Source organism: Rattus norvegicus, chromosome 2 (genome assembly GCF_036323735.1).
Source record: "Rattus norvegicus strain BN/NHsdMcwi chromosome 2, GRCr8, whole genome shotgun sequence".
In the NCBI taxonomy this organism is placed as follows: Eukaryota; Metazoa; Chordata; class Mammalia; order Rodentia; family Muridae; genus Rattus; species Rattus norvegicus.
The window spans coordinates 62,983,045-63,006,304 of NC_086020.1; the positions used below are offsets into that span (position 1 = coordinate 62,983,045).

The following is a 23,260-nucleotide window of genomic DNA, read 5'->3' on the forward strand; positions in this document are numbered from 1 at the left end:
GTAAGTCTTTCTGAGCTATCACTGCGGAGTAGTTGGGAGCCTTTCTGTTTGCTTTTGCTTTTGTCTCTCCCTATAGCCCAAGCTGACCTCAAACTCAGGAACTTCCTGGCTTGGTCTCCTGAATACTGGCATTCCTGGCAAGTCTCCCCACTCCCACAAAGTTCCTTTCTACTCTCACCTGTAATTAGGAAGGGAAGCCTTCACTGTTAGTTTGTATCACTGTGATCAAATATTTGTCAGGAAAGAGGAGAAAGATTTATTTTGGTTCTCTCCATTTGAAAGGGTTCACTCCATGGTTTCTTGGCCTATGTTCTCGTGGAAGGGGAGATTGTTCCCATCGAGGTGAAGGACATGGAATAGCAAAAGAAGGGAGCAGAAAGCAGACATAGCCTTCAAAGACCTGCTCCCTTCAGAGGTTTCTGTGACTTGCTTCCTCCAGGGATGCCCGATCTCCCAAAGTGTCTGCATCTTCCCTGGCTTAGTTAGGCTGATTATTGCTGTGACGAATGCCATGACCAAAGCAGGCTGGGAGGAAAGGTGTTTGGTTTTGGCTCACACTTCCACATTGTAGTGCACCATTGAAGGAAGTCAGGACAGGAACTCAAACAGGTGTGTCCTGGAGGCAGGAGCTGATGCAGGGGCCATGCAGGAGTGCTGCCTACTGACTTGATTCTCATGGCTTGCTCAGCCTGCTCAGCCCGCTCGGCCCAGGGATGACACCACCCACAAGGGCTGGGCCCTCCACCATTGATCGCTAATGAAGAAAATGCCTTATAGGTTTGCCTACAGCCTAGTCTTAAAGAGGCATTTTCTCAGTTGAGGGTCTCTCCTTTCAGATGGCTTTAGCTTGTGTCAAACTGACATAAAACTATCTAGCACACTCCCTAAATGACAGCATGAACTGGGGCTCAAGCATCCAACGCATGCCTCATTTACAGGTTTCTTACTTTTTTTCCTGTGATCTTTGCTTTAAGGTACCTTTTAGGTCTGTTTACTTTCATGTTGCAGTGAATTGTTTTGTGGTTGGTTGGTTATTTATTTATTTATTTATTTATTTATTTATTTATTTATTGTGAGTACACTATAGCTGTCTTCAGACACACCAGAAGAGGGCATTGGATCCCATTACAGATGGTTTTGAGCCACCATGTGGTTGCTGGGAATTGAACTCAGGACCTCTGGAAGAGCAGTCGGTGCTCTTAACCGCTGAGCCACCTCTCCAGCCCAATGGTTACTTCTTATGAAAAGTAAAATTAGGGGCTAGAGAGGTGGCTCAGTGTGCTCACTGTGCAGGCACAAAGACTTGAGTGTGGAACCCCTGGCATCCATGTAAAAGACAGGTGCAGTGGTGTGTTTCTAACTGTGGCACCAGTAGCAGAAAAAGGTAGATTGTGGAACTTTCTGGCCAGCCAGTCTCACTCAGAGCAAGGTCTAGATTTAATAAGGGACCCTGTCTCAAAGATGAGCAGTAGAGGAAGACCCCTGGTTTCGACATCTGGCATCCATATGTGCATGTATAGGTGAATACACACACAGATGAATTTTCCTTTTTCTGAATTAAATTAAAAAAGTAAAATCAGTATTATACTGAAAATTCGAAACTAATAAAAACAAACAAACAAAAAAAAAACAAAAAACTGGGGGTTGGGGATTTGGCTCAGTGGTAGAGCCTTGCCTAGCTTGCCTAGCAAGCGCAATGCCCTGGGTTCGATCCCCAGCTCCGAAAAAAAAAAAAAAAAAAAAAACAAACAAAAAAAAAAAAACAAAAATTGGGCTGGAGAGATGGCTCAGCAGTTAAGAGGACTGGCTGCTCTTCCAGAGGTCCTGAGTTCAATTCCCAGCACCCACATGATGTTCACAAACCATCTCTCTTCTGGTGTGTCATCAACAGTGTACTCATACATTTAAGGGGAGGGGGTGGATTTAAAATAACCCTATTTGTCTCTGGGTTCTTTTTTCTTGAGTTTATATACTCAAGAAATATACTTGGGTTTATTTAAGATTCTAGAGTATTCTAGAGGATGCTTTATTTAAGATTCTAGAGGAAGTGGGTGCTTCGTGATCTGGCTCCCATGTCAGAGACATCTGGTTGGCTTGTTTAAGAGCACATACATAGAAAGCTTTCGGACTGTACCAACCAACCACTGATTTAGTAAATGTCTATTGAGTGCTTACTGTGGGCCTGATCCTGTGGAGGGTAGGAGTGAGCAGGACTAAGTCTTTGCACTCAGGGATATAAAGACAAAAGGAAGTATAAAGACTGATGTATTCTGCCAAGTAAGTCCTCCTTCATTAGCAGAGACAGCCATTTGAGGGAGTGAGCCATGTTCTGACAAGGAGTATGCCTGGTAAGAGATATGCATGTTTCTAAGAGAATGTCACACCATAGGATTTATGGATGATTTAGATGAAGGAATAAAGATTTTGGTGTCATTCCTCAAGCACTCTCCACATTTTGTCCCTTTTTCTTACTTTGCTGTTTTTTAGACAGGGTGTTGAGTTCTAGGTGTCCTGGAACTCATCAAGCAAGCTAGGCTAGGTGGCCTGTAAGTCTGCCTTCCAGCCTTGCTGATGCTAGGATTACAAGTGCATACCGTGCCATGATGCCTGGTCTGGACCTCAATTTGTAGACGAGGCTGGCCTTGAATTCATGTAGATCACCTCTGCCTCCTGAGTGTTGAGACTAAAGGTGAGCATGACCCATCCAGCCTTCTTTCTTTCTTTTTCTTTTTAATGTATGCTGTGGGGCTCATACTCAGGTCTTTCTTGCTTGTAAGGAAGACACTTTACTGATTGTGTTCATCCTCAGCGTTTGTTTCTGTTTTCCTCTGAATCCTTCCCACTGGCCATTCAAGAGTGTATGATTCAGTCCCTAAGTATTTGTAGTTAGATTGATTTCTAGTTTTATTCACCTTGATCTATGAGTTCCGAGAAATAATTCCAATTCTTCTGTATTTGCTAAGACTTGCTTTTCAGCCTAGAGTGTATATGATCTGTTTGGGAGGAAGCTCAAGGGCTGCTGAGAAGAATAAGTTGTATTCTGTTTTTATTTAGTAGAATACTCTGTAGCTCGACGTTAGATCCATCTGGTCTGTGGTGTGGCTTAGCTCTGGGGTTTCCTCGTTCTGTTCTACTTTATGACTGATCCAGAGATGAGATGGAGTTATTGAAGTAACCCTGTTTTATCGGACCTATCAGACCTTTATGCCCCATTAGTGATTGCTTTATGAACTTGGGAACCCTTGCATTTGGCACCTGGATGTTTATTACTTTTTATGTCTTGTTTCCTTGATTATTACATAGTAGTCTTCCTCCTGTGTTCTTGGTTTAAAGTATTCTTCAGATAACAGAAGAGTTACCCTGCTTATTCTGGGCTTGCATTTGTTGATAGACTGACTTCCATCAACTAATTTTCAGTCTGTGCCAGTGCATTGTTTCCTGGAGATGGTAGGAGGTTGAATCTGTTAGTTTTCATTAGTTAAAATTATGTATATGTGCTTCTTCGTGAGTGTTGCCCGAGGAGACCAGGGGTGTTGGGTCTCTGCAGCCAGTTACAGGTGATTGTGAGTCATCCAGCATGGGCTACGGGAACCAAATGTGGGTCCTTTGGAAGAGCAGTACTTGCTTTTAATTTTGAAGCCATCTCTTCAGCCCCTGGAGTTGGTTTTTAAATATATTCAGCTTGTTGGCACATTTTATTTTTATTTTATTTTTTGGTAAGTTGAATGAGAGTAGTTTTATTGGTTGTTTTTCTGGTTGGGTGGATGACTGTTTGCTGTCAGCATTAGGACTCTGCTAGTTTAGTGTGTTGGATATGATGAATTCCTCCCTAGTTCTTTGTCATGTGTTGCTATCAGGAAATTTACTCTTTTTATGTAGTTATGATTTTGACTTCATGTTGACTATGGTCATAAATTGCTTTAGTTTGTTCTTGTCTTGAAGTATCCTTAATTCTCTGTCAATTCTACAAGATAGCTTTGCTGTTTATAGCAATTTAGGTTAGTAATTATTTACTGTCAGGATTTGAAGTTTATTATTCCATGCTTTCCTGCAGATTAGGGTTGCTGATGTTATTTTCATTGCTGGTCTTTATGTGTGAACTGGCCTTTTCCTCTCAGATCTTTGAATAATGTTTTATTCTGTGTCTGTATAAATTTTTGAGACACGGTCTTACTGTAGCCTGGCCTATAACAAACTGTGTGGGTGGACCTGCTTTAACCTCTCAAAAGTTAAGATTATGTGTCTGAGCCATTATACTTAGCTGAGGTTTTTGTTGTTGTTTCTGTTCTTGTTGGTTATTGTTATGTGGATTTTGTGTGGGGATGTGTTGTATGTTCATGCTCATGTAGGTGTGTATGTATATACATGCATGTTCAGGCCAGAGGTTGATCCTGGGTATCTTTCACAGTTCCTCTCCACTTTATTCTTTGATTCACTGAACCTAGAGCTTACTGACTGAGCCTACTGCCCAGTGAGCTTCAGGGTTAGCTTGTGTTTCCTCACCTTTTTTCTTAGTGTGGGGTTCAGCTGTGTGCTGCTGTGCTCAGCTTCCAGATACGTGCTGCTGTGCCTAGCTTTTCTTGTTTGTTTTTGAGACAGGGTCTCTATGTAGTCTTTGCTGTCCTCGAGCTTGCTATGGAGACAGGCCGGCCTCAAATTCACAGAAATCTTCCTGCCTCTATTTGGATTTAAAGTTGGGGTCACTGTACCCAATCCAGCTTTTAAGTAGGTGCTAGAGATCCGAATTCTTGTCCTCATACTTGTACAAAAAGCACTTTACCCATTGAGCCATCTTCCTAGCTTCTGTTTTGCATTTCTGACATCTTGATTATAATTATCATAGAAAAGTTCTTCCTCAGTGGTGTCTATTTAGAGTTCTAAATGCCTTGTATGTTTGTTTTCTCATTTTAAAAATAGGAGTGTTAATGCCTCTCTTGTGAAGATTATTAAGCATTAAATTCATGGCAAATAGGATGAAATCATTAAGTGAGAGCTAATTGAGAATAGAAGTGCCTGTTATCTGGGCGTGGTGGTGCACATTTGTACCCAGTGCTTGGAGCCCCAGGCAGGTGGATCTCTAAGAGTTCAGTGCCAGCCTGACTTAGGAACCAGGATTTTGGCCAGCCAGGGCTACATACAGAGACTGTTTCAAAGAAGAAAAGGTACCTATCATTTAGAGCCATGCATGAGGATTACAGTTCACATTATATTTCTTTTTTTTTTTTTTTTTTTTTTTTTGTTCGTTCTTTTTTTCGGAGCTGGGGACTGACCCCCAGGGCCTTGCGCTTCCTAGGTAAGCACTCTACCACTGAGCTAAATCCCCAACCCCTCACATTATATTTCTAAGCCAAACAGGAAATTTGTCCCTGAAGTTCATCTTTGTTACAGACAGATCTTTACATTGTAGCTACAATGTTGTGACAGTATGGGAACACAGCTTGGCCTTTTAGTCGATTACTACTGTAGCTGGTCTTTGCTACTTTGTGGCTTCTTCTTGTTTCGGTCCTTATTCCCTACCTTCCATTTTCACCCCTATCACTAGATAGGAGAGAAAGGATAAAGAGGAGAGAGAAAAAAATCCTGAATCTCTTTTCTTTCTTTTTATTTCTTCTTTAAGCACGAATACTAACAAACTGTATCTAACTCCTCTGAATGACCAACAAATGCCACCCCATCACTTAGGGCTGTAGCAATATATCCTCTGAAAAATGACCAGAGTTCCAAAGGTCACACAACCACAGAAATTATCTCCAGTTGGCAAAGCCACACCTCTGCTAGAGCTCAGGGCAAATCATAGTCATCTGCTGTGAACAGTCCAAAGCGGTTCCATGTCCCCATACTTGGAATTAAAACGAAAACACATTCTTACATTTCTGTGTTGTTGTTGTTTTATTTTTAAGAAATCAAAATTCCAAAATTGTCACTGCATATAACAGTTTATATAAACAATCTATAGGGCTCATACTTGAAAAATAATCCTCTCTAGTCTTAGAAATTCTGCCTTTTTATTTTGATTTTGACCCAGGTGCTATTATACAGCTTTGGTGGTATTGACATAATCAATCATCTCTCAGCTTAATATAGAAAAATCAGTCAATATTTCAGTTTTATGAATTCTATTCTTCCATATATCCTAATTAAAGCCTTTTTGTTGTTGTTAAAAATGGGGTCTCACTATGTCACCCTGGCTGGCCAGGAACTTGCTGTGTAAAACAGGCTGGCCTCAAACTGGTCTGGTCCTTGCCAGGACAGTTTCTGGGCTTGCTAACACATGGTCAGTGCTTAATTCTACCTTCCAGACTTTGGCAGTTTCATGGCCCTCTGGTGTTTGTTTTTGGGTTTGTCTGTCTGGTTTTGTACCAGATACCCAGAATATATAAAACCTTTATCCTAATTCCACCCTCCTTTGACCTTCCTTTTCACCTTTCTTGGAGCTCAGGCTAGTAAATATTATTAGTTTTTGAGTATAGGTTTTGTTTTTTTTTTTTTTTTTTTTTTTTTGTTTTTGTTTTTTTGTTTTTTTGGTTTTTTGTTTTTTTTTTTTTCCGGAGCTGGGGACCGAACCCAGGGCTTTGTGCTTCCTAGGTAAGCGCTCTACCACTGAGCTAAATCCCCAGCCCCCTGAGTATAGGTTTTGTTAATGTGATTGTTTTATACCAGATCTTCTGTCTGCCTCCTTACTGCTGAGAATACAGACACCTGCCTGTACCAAACCTTTGCCTTTTTGCTTGAAAGGCAAACACATTACCAACCAAGCTTTTTTTTCTTTACTTAGTATTTTTAGGGTGGACAGATAGAGTTATCAGTTTGTCTGTGGTGGTTTTGAGGCAGGGTTCTAATATGTAGCTCAGGCTGCCCTCAAACTTGAGAGTCTACTTTAGCCTTCTGAGTGTCCATATTATAGGTATAAGTACTGTTCCTATCTTGTATAATGTCCTTTTAGCTTTATTTGTTTTTATGTGTGTAACTGTTTTGCTTAAATGAGTATGTGTTCCACATTCTGTGGCCAGAAGAGGACATTGGATCCCCTGAGACTGGAGTTACGTAGGCGCTGCCATTTGTTACTAGAAATTGCACCCAGCTAGTCTAGTGGAATAGCCAGTACTCTAACCATTGAGCCATCTTTCTATCCCACTTATACAATATTTTACTGTGCCTGTGTTTTGACTATGGTGATATCACATTGGCAGTTAAGTTTCAGATTTTCTTTTCATATTTTTAGATTAGGAATATTCAACATATGTAAACATTGATTATTGTCATTGTTCTAGCTACTTTTACTGTAATTTTGTTTTACTTAACAGAAGCAGCTGGGATGGTTTTAGCAAGAACTTGCCTTTTTTCCAGGAAGTTTGGGTTTTTTGATGCATGATACTTCCAGCAATCAGGGATGGCCTGGAGGAAGGCCATAGCTATTTCTGCTGAGCTTGAGGCAGTGCTTGTGGACACTTTGTTCTAACAGTGCTGATTTACTAGCCAACGTGCCTATTGCCATGATGCAGGCCTTGGCTGTTGGCCACTGTCTTCACTGTGACTGATCCATTTACAGCCTGCAGGAATCAAGTGCCATCCTGCACAGGCCCCTTGCATCCCAAACTGATGGAGGACGGATGTTCCAGAGTCTGGCATGCTGTTCTCATCAGACAGCTGGGTTATACACATGTGGCAGGGCTAAGAATACTTCATTCCTTAGCCCTTGTGCCAAACCCATCTTTCAGTCTTTCACAGGGTTTGTGTTTTATGTAAATTATTTCATGGGCAGATGCCAGGATTGTGGAATAAGAATAGCCTTCTCGGGCTGGAGGGATGGCTTAGCAGTTAAGAGCACTTGTTGCTTTTCCCAAGGACCCAAGCTCAGTTCCCAGCACCCGTAGTGGGCAGCTCGCAACTGCCTGTAACTCCAGCTCCAGGGGTCTAGTACCATATCCTGGATCCCATAGGTTCCCACACATTCTGAGCATACAGAGACAGGTGCACACAAACACACGAAATACACGATGAAAAAATGAAGAACAAAGCAACCCTCTCCTTAAAATGCACAGAGACAGCATGGACCAGTGGGATGGCTTAGTAGGTAAAATTGAACCTTCACACCCAAGATTAATCTAAGTTTAATCCCCAGCACCCACGTGGTGGGAGAACTGACTCCTGCCGAGTTGTCCTTTGATCAACAAATATGTACTAAGACAGGCATGCATCCCCCCCATACAAAATACATAAACGTAATAAACATTTGAATAAAGTTCCCATTGTAATTTTGGATGAGTGACAGAAAGTGGAACAGTTAAGTTATGAATTTATTCTTTGATTAAAGAAAGACTTAAGTGTAATAAGTTGGGTTCAGAGCTCGTGCGCTCACATGAACAGTCATGCAGAGACGTTACTGCTGTGCTCGCTTTGTTCTCTTAGCTGCTGACCCCAGGAACTGTACCGTAATGTTTGACACACCCAAAGACTGGTGCTGGGAGCTGGAGCGGACCAAGGGGAGTGTGAAGTACAAAACAGTGAGTGTGAATGAAGGCTACAGAGTCTGTGACAGGTAAGCTCTTCACGTCAGCTCTCCCCACTAGTGTGTGTGTCTGTGGGCGCCCTTGGAGGCCACAAGAAGCCTCAGATCTTATATTAGGGTCTCCTAAGAAGCAAGTCTGACAGGATGGGGGTGTGTACTCACCCACACACAGAGGTGATTTATTAGGTTTCCTTCAGGGTGTGGGCTGCCTCACACCGGCAGCTGCTTAGTCCTCAAGGCAGGCTGTCTCAGCAGTCCCAGTCTGGAACTGGAGGGTGGAGGATTCTTGGATTGCTGACCTTCTGCTATGTTGAAATCTTGAAGAAGTTGGTTCTGATGGCAGAGGAATACCACAGCAACAGATAGATGATCTTGTCAGCAGAAGTGAGGACAAGAAGGCAAAAAAGCAATTTTCTTCTTCCTTGTCCTTGTGTCCAGGCTGCTGCCAGAAGGTGCCACCCACATTTAGCGTGACTTCCTACTTCAGATGTGATTAAGAACATTCCTCACAGAAGTGCCCAGAGCTTAGTTGATTTCAGATACAGTCAAGTTGACAACCACTATGAGTCATCACAGACCCCATGTGCTGGACTTGGAGGCATCTGTGAGTGGGCTATAAAGTGGGTGCTGTGAATTGAACTCTGGTCCTTTGCAAGAATAACACACCCAGCTGGGCTTAGTGACACATGCCTTTTTTTTTTTTTTTTTCTTTTTTTCTTTTTTCTTTTTTCTTTTTTTCGGAGCTGGGGACCAAACCCAGGGCCTTGCGCTTGCTGGGCAAGTGCTCTACCACTGAGCTAAATCCCCAACCCGACACATGCTTTTAATCCCAGCATTTGGGTGGATCTCTGAGTTTGAAGTGAGCCTGGTCTATATAGCAAGTTCCAGGTCAGAGTTGAGAGAAGGGGAGGCAGGGAAGCCTGGTAGGCAGAACAGCCAGGGCAAGGTTGTGTGCCCTACATCCAGGGGCCAATGGGTTGGGGAGTAGCAAGCCAGAGAAAGGGGAGGAAAGGGTGAGGAAAAGGGATGGTCGGATGCTTCCTGAAGGATTTATTCTTTTTGATTCTGAGAACAATGAAGGGGGAGTTTGAGCTGAGGCAGGGAGTGATCTGGCCTACATTTTTAAAGGGTGACTCTGCTGATCTGTTTTTAGAAACTTGAATCTTATCATTTGGGAACATAGCTTCCTAGCACTGTGCTGACAGCCTCATAAAATACTGTAGGTTTATAGCACTTTTTATATTTGAGTATCTGGTTTCTTCAGCATATCAGTTCTGATCTCAACCAACCTGAAACAGGAACAGGATGGCCCCTCCCCCAGTTGGTCTGGATCAGAAGGAGAAGCTGTAGCATCATCAGATCTGACTGTTTGGTGCCATGGCCTATTGTTTCTCTTTTTAATTCACTCCTAAATCTTGACTTCTTTGTACTTTGCTGAGAAACAAGAAGGTTTATAGCGTTGTGGGGTGTGTGCTTTACAGAGAGACCCATGAACAATGCAGACACAGCATGATGTAGCTCTGCCCTGGGCTACCCTTCCCACACTATGCGGTGCCTGAGTGGATTGCCCAGCTTCCATAACGTAGCAGCAGAGAAAAGCTCTTCACTCAGAACTCTCCTGGGGCCTCAGGTGACTGTTTTGAAGAGGGAGAGCTAATTGCTCATAGTCTCTGAAGACTGCCTGGGATCTACCAGAGCTGAGGGACAGGAGAGCACACCCTCCATCCTGTACCTGGTGTGGTGCTCAGTGCTCATGGACAGAGGCCAAAATCTCCTAGCCTGCCAGACATTCTATCTGACCTTTTTTTTTTTTTTTTTTTAAAGATTTATTTATTATATATAAGTACACTGTGGCTGTCTTCAGACACACAAGAAGAGGGCATCAGATCCCATTACAGGTGGTTGTGAGCCACCATGTGGTTGCTGGGAATTGAACTCAGGACCTCTGGAAGAGCAGTCAGTGCTCTTAACCTCTGAGCCATCTCTCCAGCCCTTGTCTGACTTTTTAAATGTTTTTGTGTCAACCTTTGTATAGGGTGAAATTAACTAGGGTGGTAACATTGTAGAATATTCAATCTTACTAGACAGGGAAGGCATACAAACCTTTCCAGGACCAGGGGCCCACTGCAGTAGTACAGTATGTGTATTAAAGAGGGAGCTGAGCACTTCTCAGGTGGAATTAGAATGGTGGCCTGTCTGGACAGTACTATTCAGTCCGTGTTTCCCACATTCAGATATCTCAGTCCTCACAGCTTGTCGGAACACAGGTGTCACTGGGCAGGTGCCGAGAGGCTAACTGTTGTACCCTCATAGCAGGGCATTCCAGAACAGCAGCTTAATCCCTCTGCTTTCCTGGATAGCTCTGAGCTTCTGATTTGGAATCACGGGGCCAAGGCTGGACTTTGGTAATTTTCTAATCCTTCCCTGTGCTTTTAATGGGCATCTTGAGTTTAAAAGCCATTGATCTATTGAAATGTTTTTACTTTAGTGACTCCCTAAAGAAAGGTTAGCTTACTGTCTCTGTACTCAGGCAAATGTGTAAGAAAGTATTAGCATGTCAGAGTTTCAGAAGTCAAGATGATGATAGGGCTGTGTAAGTGACTTGGGGGCCTTACCTGTGAGCAGTGCTTCACAGGCCTGGGCATACGTCAGCGTCTCATAGGATCTTTGTCCTTTTACAACTCTCATACAGGGGCTATGAGCACTTTCTGCTCTTCTAGAGGACCCCAATTTAGTGTCCTATGCCTGTGTCTGGCTACTCTAATAGTTGCCTATTGCTCCAGCCCCAGGAATCCAACTGCCTTATGCTCTGGCCACTAGCCCCCAAACACATGTGGCGTATAATCACACAGACCAGCACATACACATAGAAAAATGAATCGTTAAAATTATGCTCAAGGTTTCTTTAATATGAATTTTGAAGCATTATAGAAAAAGAATGTATGTCAAACCTCCTTTTATCCATTTACTCAGGTATAGCAATGATTAATTCATAGCTAACCCTGTGTTCTTTGTACATCTACCCACTTGTTTCCCCTTTGCATTGTTTGGAAATGAATTTCAAAGTCCATTTCAGGGTTGGGGATTTAGCTCAGTGGTAGAATGCTTGCCTAGCAAGAGCAAGGCCCTGGGTTTGGTCCTCAGCTCCGGGGGGGGGGGAGGGGGGTGGATATGACAAAATAACAATCAAAGTCCATTTCATTTATGTTTAGTATATATTCCAAAGGACAAAGGACTGGGATTGTCTTTAATAAGCACAGCATGAAAACATTATCATACTTTTTCTATGAGGACCAGGTTGACCTCACAGAGATCTTTCTACCTCTACTCCCTGGCATTACAGGCCTTTGTTATGCCCTTTCACACTGTTTCTTTGATATCTGATTAGTATTTCAAATTTCTCCAGGATTTGATTTGGCTTGGGGAGGGAAGGAAGTTTTGTGTGTGTGTGTGTGTGTGTGTGTGTGTGTGTGTGTGTGTGTGTGTGTCTGTCTGTCTGTCTGTGTGTGTGTGTGTGTGTGTGTGTGTGTGTGTGTGTCTGTGTCTGTGTCTGTGTTGAGACAGGGTTTTACCCTGTATCCCAGTATGGCCACTCAACTGCTAGGATCATTCAAGTGCACTGATTCTTTTTTTTTTTTCCCCCGGAGCTGGGGTCTGAACCCAGGGCCTTGCGGTTGCTAGGCAAGCGCTCTACCACTGAGCTAAATCCCCAACCCCAAGTGCACTGATTCTTAACTGGCTTTTATAAGATTTTTTTTAAGTTATTGTTAATAAAGATTGAGTAGCCTTTTTGTCATTTTTTTGCATTTCTTGATGGGTTTCTTAAGTGTTAGACTCCCCCACCACCATCATCTTTTTCTTGAAGAAATCAAGCTCTTTGCTAATTGTTTCCCACAGTGGAGTTTGACCACAACCCCTAGTGGTACTTCACACTTAGGTCCACCTTCTGTGACTTGATGAATGGCTCAGTCATTGTGTTCTCATCTCTAACTTGAGAGATCCATCTTTCCATGGGCCTAGGGGATGGATCGTGGATAAGACTACTTTCTGCTCTTATAGAGGACTGGGGTTTGGTTGTCAGCACCACATGGTAGTTCACAACTCTACTGTAGACTGTGTCTGTACCTCTACATCCAGGGAATCCAACACCCTCTTCTGGTTTTTGAGGTCACTTGCATGGACATGGTGCACAGACACACTCTCAGGTACACATTCATACACATAGAAATTCATTTTGAAGTTAATCTTATCTGTGACTCTGTTTGACCAAGTAGAGTCAAACATGCAGTGTATATGCAAACACCATCTGATTACTTTCCATTACAACAAAGCCAACAGGTGTCTTCTGTCTCAGGAGGCTTTATTTATGACCAGGAGCCAGTGTGCTCATGTATTCTTGATCCCTGGAACTTTGAAAAATCTAGCTTTCTCGTGTTCTTCTGTTTAGCAGGCTTATTCTTGTAAAGATGATGTTTCTCCTGTAGATAACAGTATCACAATGTGTAACTTAAATTTTTCAAACCTTATTTTTAATGATGGTTCTTAAACACTGTAACCTCCCTTGTAGCCTACTACCCATCAGAGGTAATGGAAAAGAAAGGATGAGGGAGGGGGTGAGGACCTGTTTAGAAAGATTCTTTGGAGCAAATCCTGTCTGTGTTGTCTGGAAATTGGCAGTTCACAGGTTAGCAGGCGGCAGCAGCTTGATCAACTCACAAACACTTCCTGGAGTCCAGTTCTGTAGAGTCAGGCTAGCAACAGTGGTGACATGACCTAGCAGAGACAACCAGGCCTCAGCCAGTCTGCAGGAGAGACCTGGAGGGATGCCAGGAGTTCTTGGCTATGCCTTTCCCAGGGAAGTGAAGATCAGTGAAGATGTGAGACCCACAGTGTTGGTACAGAAAGCCAAGCTCTGACTCTATCACTCCTTGGAGTCCCATTTATACCCTCCAAACATCACGTGTCTTTTACGTGTCTTGCCTCAGCATGTGCATCCAATCAGCCCAAGTCTTCAGGGGCCCCACAAATTGAGCTCAACTACGCAATGTAAGGAGGACCAATACATGTTGTTAGCAAAGAATCCTTCATGTGTCCTTTCACGTGTTTGCTTTAGCAGAATATCCTCTCTTCAGTGTTTTCTTGCTTCAAGAAAACATTCCTTCATGAGTTTGACCCAGCAAAACATCATCAAATGACTTTCCAAAGAAGTTTGCATTTCTGCTCCTGATTCCTGTCTCCTGACATCAGCGAGTCCCTCTACCCTCTTCGTATGCTTCCTTTGAGCCCAGTTAGCTCTCCTTCCAATATTCTCAGATGGACTCAGATCCCTCCGCTCCCTGACTTCTGCTTGATCAGATAACGGTTCTTTTTAATTCCCAGGCAGCACTCTGGTCCCGGCTCCCTACTCAGAGTAAACCAGCCTTAAATGCCCCACACAAGGGGGTGGTTCCGTAGGGGCTGCCCTGCTCTATTTAAAAGCGTACACAATCAATGTACTATGCAAGTTTACAATAAAGACAGTGCAACTCCAAAAAAAAAACAAAAAAGAAGAAGTTTGCATTTCAACAGTGTAACCCAGGAGGAGCCTCAGTCAGTGTAGTGTCTTAGTCTCCCACTTTCTTTATCTGTAAATGGGAATAATCGCACTACATACCTGACAGTGGTGTTGGGTTGAGTCATTCACGTGATGGATTGGGGAAGTGTCTGCCACAGAGGAGCACTCACAAACGTCAGTTGTTAGCAGAACTTTTTTTTGAGACTGGGTCTTTCTCCTTTTGTTGTTTTGTTTTTGTGTTGTTTTGATACAGGGTTTTTCTGTGTAGCCCTATCTGTCTTAGAAATCACTTTGTAGACCAGGTTGGCCCTGAACTCACAGAGATCTTGCCTACTAAGAGGTGGGATTAAAGTCAAGCCGTCATGCCTGTTTCAGAGTGTGTGATAAGATGGGTAGCAGTCACGGTTACCATGTCTCATATTTGTTTAGTGTAATTATAAGCAGCACAGACGTTTGTGCTCTTACTCTTTGATGAGAATTTGGATGACATAGATTTTTAGATATCTCATTTTTCCAGTCTCCCCCCTTTTCAGTGCTAAAGATCAAATCTAGGGCCTTGTACATGCTAGGCAGGGGCTCTTGTTGTAGAGCTGTCCCCAGGTCCCCATCTTCCTCATTTTGTAAAAGAGGACAGTGGCCCAGGAGGGCAGATCAACTTACCTCCCTTGTCAGCAGAGGCAGGGTTGTGTAGATCATAGACAGGGCTAGGGCTGGAATCCAGGTTCCTAACCTATCTGATCACAGTGCTTGTCAGCGGCCCAAGGATAGCAGTTCACCTGAGCTGGGTCTCAAGGGAAGCACGGTCCTTGGTGTAACACCTTGTTTCTTCCTCGTGTGAGTGTTTACCTATTTTGTGAATTAAGTATCTGTCTGAAAGCTGACACTATCTATCTCTTGCTTCTAGGTTGCCGGCATACTTTGTTGTCCCCACTCCCCTTCTCGAAGACGATGTGAAGCGTTTTCAGGGCCGTGGCATACCAGTAAGTACACCTGGAACACACACAGGCAGGCACATGCACACGCAGAGGCAAAGCTAGCCCTTGCTTAGTGCTCCAGTGTCTAAGTGTAGGAGTAATCCAAAGATACCACGGGGGCCCTAAGCAGCCTCCTAAACACGAGGCTCCCTGGAGCAAGTCTCAAGTCATCACAAATGCTCTTGAAATTTTACAGAGACATTGAGACACTTTACTAGGTTAACAGGCCTGCTTTAACACTTAAATCATTTTGCTCCTGAGCTGACACACTACTTGTAGTGGAATGTAAGATTCTTTTTGGCCAGCTCTGTTAATCTTGGTCTGGGCATAGCTGAGGCTTCTCCTAGAAGACAGCATGAAACACAGACAGAATAGGAGGGGATGGGAGCTGTCTTTAATGTCACTGACCTAATAAAGCACAACCAGATGGCACCCGACTTCTAATTGTTGACAGAGTTGCCAGGCCTCTGGGAATTTAGTAAGGAATCAGAATCATAAGCACCTGCTGTGTACTACACAAGGCTGCTTTGCCAGAAGAATCCTGAATGTGAGCCGAGATGGTGAAACACCATCCCATTCCCAGGGCCTACGGAGGGGAGGCCGGGCAGGGAGTGAATATGGCCCTACAGACACAGAGTCCCTCCGCCTGGCCCAGAAGGCCAGCTCTTCAGCACCAGCCTGTAGCACTGTTAACTGAATGCTGCCAGATGGCCAGATTTTTTTTAGAGGAAGCCAGAGATGCAGATTTCTATGTGAGTTCTATCTGATCTCCAACTAGACATGGTTAAATTGGAGACTTTTTTTAAAAAAATGTTCTCTGGGATATTGTTGGATCACATTCCACCAGTTTTTAGCCCTAGATCGACAGCTGACGTTTCCATGCTTACCTTTACACTCTTGAAAATTATTGTGGTTGTGAAAGAGTGTTGTTTATGTGGGTTGTGTCATTTTAGAAATTCCAGTTGAAACTGGGTGTGATGGCTCATGCCTGTAATCCCAGCACTGGTTGAACCAGGAGGATTGCCGTGAGTTCGAGGCCAGCATGCATTCCTTAAGTTTTAGACCAGTGTAGACTACAGAGTGAGACCCTGTTGGTTTTTTTTTTTTTTTCAAATTGAATTTTAGTGGAAAAATGTAAGAAATGTGTTATCATTGTAGGAAACATACTTTTATGGGAAGTAACTATCTAAAGCAGTCAGATGTAATAGCACTGTTTTGCATTTGGAAGTAGAAGACAGCTGGATTCTTTTAGTCAGCCTGTTGTTAAAGAACACAGAGAAACTCCAGCTTCAGGCGTGCGTTTGGAAAGGGAGGCATAGACAGGCTGGACTGAGAATTGTGTTATTTGACAGCAGCCAGAACGTGGTCTGTAACTGTTTCTCAAAGGTGACCGACCACAGTAAGGGCTTTGAAAACACAAGGAACTGTTCCTTTTGTGTTGTTAAAATCCACCAGTCTGTCTTATACTTTGAGTGGAATTTAAAGGATACATTTTGTCCTGTTACACACTTGGAAATTCTGGCTTGTGGGTTATACATGTAGATATGGACGCTTCAGTAATATCCTCTTTTCAGAAGAGTACCAATAGGAAGCTCTTCATGAGGTCATATTCTAGTTTTTCGCATTCCTACGTTTTTGCTTTAAAGCTTAATCCCCTACCCCATTGGCAACATTTTATAAATTGCTTTCTGTGATAAACTGTTTATTCGCTTTGTGAATTTTTTTAGAAATTTAACTTTTGGGGGTGCTTCACACATGAGCACTGTATTTACATCACTTTACTCTTCCCTCTCTCAACTGTTCCCATGTCCCTCCCTACCTCTTCCTCAATTATTACACAGTATAATTGTATGACATATAATTATTACATGTGTAAATGCCTCTGTGTGTATGTAATATATATATATGTATATATATATTCATATGTATGCACACACACACAATCTACTGAGTCCATTTAGTTTTTTTTTTTTTTTTTTACACGAGTTGATGGCTGACCCCTTAGAATTAGATGACCTATCAGGAACCATCCTTGGAGAAGGTTGATTTTTCCCTCTCAGCCTCCATTGATTGCACAGAGCTCTTCATCTAGGCTTGTGGGCTTGTGAAGTCTACTCCATCCACATTGGCATGCCAGCTGGTATTCTCATTATGCAGGTCTCTTCAAGGCAGTTAACCACATTGTTGAGGTTTCATGGGTGCAGCTTCCTCATCAAGTCTTGAAGACAATTTATTTCCCAGCAGGTGTCCTGATCCCCTAGTTCTTAAATTTTTCTCCTGTTGTAAATGTGTCAGTTAGGGCCAGGCACCCCGGTCACTGCTCTCTGCATTTGCCCCGCTGTGGATCTCTGTAGTACTCACCATCTTCTGGAAGCAGAGGCTTCTTTGATGAAGCGTGAGAGCTACGTGTATCCATGGGCTCACACACATAAGTACTTAGAATACAAGTCCATAGATAGCAGCTGCTTACCCCAGGTAAAGTGGTGAAGTTGCTTCATTGGCACTATCCTCTGGGCTGGTCGTTACTGTGGTCTGTGGGCATCACAGCTAGAAGAACTGGTGGGTGCTTTTCTCCATGGCAGCTTGCCTAGCTCCTTCAATACTAAAAGAGCCAGTCCTCCAAAATCTAAACGTGCACAATTTTTGTCAAAGGCACTCCCAACTCGGTGGGACAGACATTTTATGATAGTGATCAAGATTGTAAAGTTGTTCATTTAAAATTTTTTATTATTAGTGGGGATGGGGGCATGGATGCCACAGTATACATGTGGAAGTCAGAGGAAAGCGTTGTGGAGCTGGTTTGCCCCATCTACCTTTGATCATGATCTGGGGATTGAACTCTAGTCAAAAGGCTTGTCCAATAAGTACTTTATCCACTGAGTCAGCACTTGGGCCTTACTTGTGGACATGCTCAAGTGACTCAGCCAGTTTTCCTACTTGTAGTAACTTATTACTAAGCAGTGAAGTTGGGCAGTCATGCCTTGACTAGTGCTGAGCCACCAGTGGGTCACCATGCACTCCTACTGTGCCTCCAGTACACATGTCACCACAGTGGAAAATACCGTGGTGTTGTGGCCACCCACAAGGGCCTTGGGTCTCAGAACAGTGAGTAGTACACTTGGAAAAGTACACTTGCTAGGGAGGAATAAAAATGAGGGTTTTACCTTCATGGAGAAATGTAGAAAAGGGTGTGGTGTGTTCTGTGGGAAGAAACAGAAAAGGATAATAAATAGTCACACAGGTGGGAATAAAACTCCTCCTCCATCCCTATACATGGGACATCTAGATACAGCTGTCCTCTCCAGGCCTTGGGGCTGAGACATAGAAAACTTTCACCTAAGAAACATCTGTTAGGAGCTTTAGGAAGGTAGTATTCACTGTTCTAACATCTTTAGTGGAGTGCACATGGACAGCAGTAAGATACCACACAGGACGGAGCTGATATAGTAGTCAGACTTCTCCCCTCCTCTCTCTGCCTAGCTCTCTTTCCCTTTATTTGATGCTGGGCTCTGATGCGGGCCTCGCCATGTGTGTTGGGTTGCAGCTGTGCCTGCTAACCCTCTTCTGTTTGTTCCTGCGCTGACTTGTGCATTGGTCACCTGTGTGGTTGTCAGGTCATTCGCATCCTTGCCAGTTTTGCCAGGTTGCTTGTATAGATTCACTCTTTGAAATAAAGAACAGTAACTAGCTGTCCCTTTGTGCCTTGGGTTATCGTTACATATGTCCCAACTGAAAAATAAGAAAGGTCTGCCTCCTCCTCTCTTTTTCCCCCACAAATAAGAAGTTAAAATGCTTAGAGACGTCTCATTTTTTGGATACTGTCATCCAGTCATGACTAAGAGTGTCCTCCATATGCATCCAAGTAAGCTGTGCCAGCTAGTAGGCATGGCTGCTTAAGTATTCAAGACACTACTCTGTCCTTTCAGCAGCAGGCATAGAAGCCTGCAGTCATTTCTGCATGTTGCTTCCTGTCACGGTAGGGAGGGAGTAAGCGGCAAAGCAACCCTCATTTGTCTAGTGTGAGTACCGCTGTCTTGTACAAGTTCAGGTTGGCTCTAGAAGGGGAGTTGCTCTGTGGGGGACAGATGCTAAAGCAGTCCTTGGCCCTCACTCTAGTTGACATCATTTCCCATGTCAAAAGCAGCAGTCCACTCTCCTGAACACATAGTTTCTCATTCAGAGGCCCCCTGTTGCTGTACGGTGATGTATTGGTGGCACTGGGCACCCAGTGCACCCAGTGTCAATTTCATCCTCTTCCCCTTGAACCTCAAGACAGTTCTTTCTGCTTCTCTGTGTGCAGAGCAGCTCCTGGATTGCCCTGCTGTTCTCTAGCTCCTGCCCAGGCAGCTGCTCCCTTATCTAAGGTATGGTTTGTTCCTGGCAGGTGGTGCTTAATGGTGCCTAGTATGAGGAAAAACTGGCATTTTATTTGTCCATCCATCTGTCCATTTACTCATTCATTCATCCATCCGTTCATTCATCCATTCATTCTGTAATGTGTATACAGGTCAGAAGACTGTTCTCTTCTTCTGTCATGTAGGTCCCAGCAGTTGAACTGAGGCTGTCAGTCTTTGCTGCAAGCATCTTGCCTAGCCGGCTGCCTGACCACACCCCCCAATGTTTTCTTCCCAACACTACGTGACTCGGGGTTGACGTGGTCGGCAGAGTAAGGGCTGGACAGCCACTACAGCACCTGTGGCCGCACACAGAAGCTTTGCTGGTGCAGCTACCCAAGGCACCAAGGCACACTCCTTTGCTCTGGGTCATTTCCAAATAACAAAACCATGCAGGCACCTTGGCCTGTCTTTCAGTTATGTATCCTCCCTCCCTCCCTCCCTCCCTCCCTCCCTCGGTTGTTCCTCCAAGTCCATTCCTCCCACTGTCCCCCATATAGTACTTGCTGTTGAAGAGCTGAGGTAGAGCGGTCATCTTTATGTCATCATGCCTTCCCTCTGGGAGTTTCAGATTCGCTGTGAGATAGCTTCATCGTCTTCCCCCAAGCACTGTGCTGGGAACCGAGCTGCCCATTTGCCATGAGGTAGCACAACCTGCAGAGTCAGACGGTAGCTACTGTTGTACATGTGAAGAAGTCCTTTGGTCTTTCTGAACTTCAGATCCTTGCTGTGACTGGGGCTAATCACCATACTTATCACATGGCGTGACCGTGAGAATTTAGGGAGTTAATTCATGCCAAGTGCCTGGCATACAAGCTGCACCACCACAGTAGCTACTGTCCTTCTAGTAGCAATGGCTGCTAGACACCATGGTTGCGGACACCGTGTAAGTCACCAGCTATAAAGCAAGTGAAGGTGGATACTAAACTGGGAACAAGCCTGAGTCTGAGTCTGACTGCCTAGTCCCATTTTCTTTAATTTTTAGGAGTAATTCTTTTTTTTTCGTTGACTGTATCTAGTCAGTTTGTTTAGGATTATAAATGTCTCTGTTTGACCATAAATGTTAAACTCACCTGTCCCCTTTTGGGTTTTGAATATTCCATCCAGTAAACGTTTTTCTCTTTTATTTCTGTAGATCTGGTGTTGGTCCTGTCACAATGGAAGTGCCCTTCTGAAAATGTCAGCACTGCCCAAAGAACAGGATGACAGTGCTTTGCAAATTCAGAAGAGCTTCTTGGATGGGTCAGTATTTGTTGTACATTTTTTTCTGGTCCCACTTAGTTTCTGTTCTATAAGAAGCTTGTGGTATGGTTCTCACTAGTGTGTCCATTTTGCTTACCTGGAGGTAGCTTTGTGTTGGGAGTCAGCGTATAACGCTCACTTTAATTCTCTTGGAGGAGAGCAGTACAGAAGCGTTAGGCGGGGTGGAGGAGCAACATGGTGGTTGTAATGCTAACCCCCCATCAAGTCTAGGTCACGGGGCAGGCACACCACAGTACTGTTCTATTATGTAGAGTATAAGTTTCTTTATTCATTTGTTTTTATGTGTCTGGGTGTTTTGCCTGTGTGTGTGTCTGTGCACCATTTGTGCCTGTTCCCTGGGACTGCAATTTTTTTTTTTTTTCGGAGCTGGGGACCGAACCCAGGGCCTTGCGCTTGCTAGCCAAGTGCTCTACCGCTGAGCTAAATCCCCAACCCCCTGGGACTGCAATTACAAGTGATTGTGAGCTACTGAGAGCCAGACCTCAGTCCTCCAAAAGAACATCAAGTTCTCTTCCCCACAGGCTGTCTCTCTAGCCCTCCAAAACAAGTAAGATAAAGTCAAAGTACATAATGTAAAACCTCAAAAGGGGTAGGTTATGTAATTAGATTGCTTCAACCCAAACATGACCTCCATTTCCACATGTGCTGGCTCTCGTGAGTGTGGATTTAATGAGTGGGCAGCTGCAGGGTGCTTCACACAGACAGTGAGTGGCTCATGTCCGTGGCAAACAAGCTCTCCAAATTCACGTTCGTGTTCCTAACCTCATGTTCCTTTCTGACACGTAGAATTTACAAGACTATCCACAGGCCACCCTACGAAATGGTTAAAACGGAAGACTTGTCAAGCAACTTCCTTTCCCTACAGGAGATCCAGAGTTCATACTGTAAATTTAAGCAGCTGTTTCTGATAGGTGAGAGAATGTTGAGCAAAATCTCTGTCAAATGGACCTGGGGAAAGCAGATGTTGGTGACAGGAGCTATTGACTCCAGGGTTACTGTCAAGCAAAGTGAGGCTGGAGGCAGAGGTCCAGAGTGCCAGCCACCACTATGATGATGCTCCCCAGGGTTCCACTGAGGTCATCTTCTTCCACCTCCTTCCCTAGCATGCCAGTTTCCCCTGTGGGGAGCATCTTAGCAGGGTTTGAACCTTGGAGTGCCTGGAGCCACTGCCCTTCCTGCTTATTTATAATGTGAATGATTTGTTGGTTTTCCCTGACTGACTCCCCCGTGCTCCCCGCGTCCCCCCCCCCCCCACAATTGGGAGTGCTTTAATGCTTTAATATGTTTTAACCCTCCTTCAGCATGTACAGTTTCTTAAAGTGGAAAACAACTTGGTTAATAAGAAATGTAAAAACATTCCAACCACTCCAGTGCATTTGTTTTCCCTCCCAGTCTGTTAGTAACAACTGAAAACTAGACTTAGTTACACTCTGTGGCCTGTTATTCTCTGTCTAGCCCTGGTTATCCTAGAACTAGCTCTGTAGACCAGGCTAGCCTTGAACTCAAGAAATCACCCTGCCTCTTGAGTGCTGGGATTGAAAGCATGTACCACAGCTCGGCTCAATTGTTCACATTCTTTTTTTTTTTTTTTTTTTTTTTTAAGATTTATTTATTATATATAAGTACACTGTAGCTGTCTTCAGACACACCAGAAGAGGGCATCAGATCCCATTACAGATGGTTGTGAGTCACCATGTGGTTGCTGGGAATTGAACTCAGGACCTCAGGAAGAACAGTCAGTGCTCTTAACCACTGAGCCATTTCTCCAGCCCCCTTCACATTCTTAAACTAGTCTTTTCTCTAGGGTTTGTCATTCTTAGAGATACCTTTTCCTACCTGACTTCTTGGCACATTTTGTACTCTTTTAGGCATTGTTCAGCTGCTATTGAGGTTTCACTGTGTAGACTTAACTGTCCGTGCATGATAGACATGGCTCACCCAATGACTGACATAGAACACTATGTTCACTTAAGGGAAGCAGCATTGTAGACTTCTAACCACAGCATGTGATACACATGGTAACTGAGTTCCTTTTACTATATGATCCAGGACTGTGAGCCTACAGTTGTGTTTTATTTCATTCACTTGGGACCCATGAGCTACACAGCCTCGGGCATCATGGGTGTTTCATGGCAGGTGTGGCTGTGGACAGTAACCTAAAGTCTCCTGTTTTGTTTTGTTTTTCCTTTTTCAGATAGCAGTTCAGAATTTTGGGACACAGATGTAAAGTGGTTTTCTCTCTTAGAAAGCAGCGGCTGGCTGGATATAATCAGGTATTTCAACCCATTGCTTTACACATGAGTTGTACAGTTGTCTAATTCTGAGATGTAGAGGAATTGACCAATACCTGGTGTGTCACAGTTAACAATTCTGAGATCAAATGCTATGAAAGAAGAGAAGCCTTCTTCGTGCAGTAAGGCTGAGCATCCCTCCTCAGGTGGACTGTCTTGGCAGGGGAGCGAGTGCTGTGCAGGAGTAGGAATGGGAATTCTCAGGGCTGCAGGCTGAGGACAGCACATGGTCAGGGGCAAGCCAGAGAGTTCCATGGGAACTATGATCTCCAAAG

General features: G+C 43.9%; 1 protein-coding gene and 1 long non-coding RNA gene across 8 annotated transcripts in view; both read left to right on the plus strand.

The window, feature by feature from the left end:
* Mtmr12 (myotubularin related protein 12) overlaps positions 1-23,260 on the plus strand; it is a 69,598-nt gene that overhangs the window by 32,323 nt on the left and 14,015 nt on the right. For 5 of the 7 annotated variants that reach the window (XM_039102201.2, NM_001415035.1, NM_001012077.2 and 2 more), the window contains 5 exons: positions 8,410-8,539; positions 14,968-15,043; positions 20,567-20,673; positions 21,481-21,605; positions 22,889-22,967. In XM_039102201.2, coding sequence (XP_038958129.1) covers positions 8,436-8,539; positions 14,968-15,043; positions 20,567-20,673; positions 21,481-21,605; positions 22,889-22,967 — 491 coding nt within the window. In that variant the 5' untranslated portion in view covers positions 8,410-8,435. Of the gene's footprint in view, positions 1-8,409; positions 8,540-14,967; positions 15,044-20,566; positions 20,674-21,480; positions 21,606-22,888; positions 22,968-23,260 lie in introns of those variants that run through there. The other 2 variants (XM_017590832.3, XM_039102203.2) reach the window with 2 other exon arrangements.
* On the plus strand, positions 7-8,124 carry LOC134485602 (uncharacterized). The gene is made up of 2 exons (XR_010063770.1): positions 7-6,470; positions 6,632-8,124. It is a non-coding gene; the product is annotated as an uncharacterized LOC134485602 (long non-coding RNA).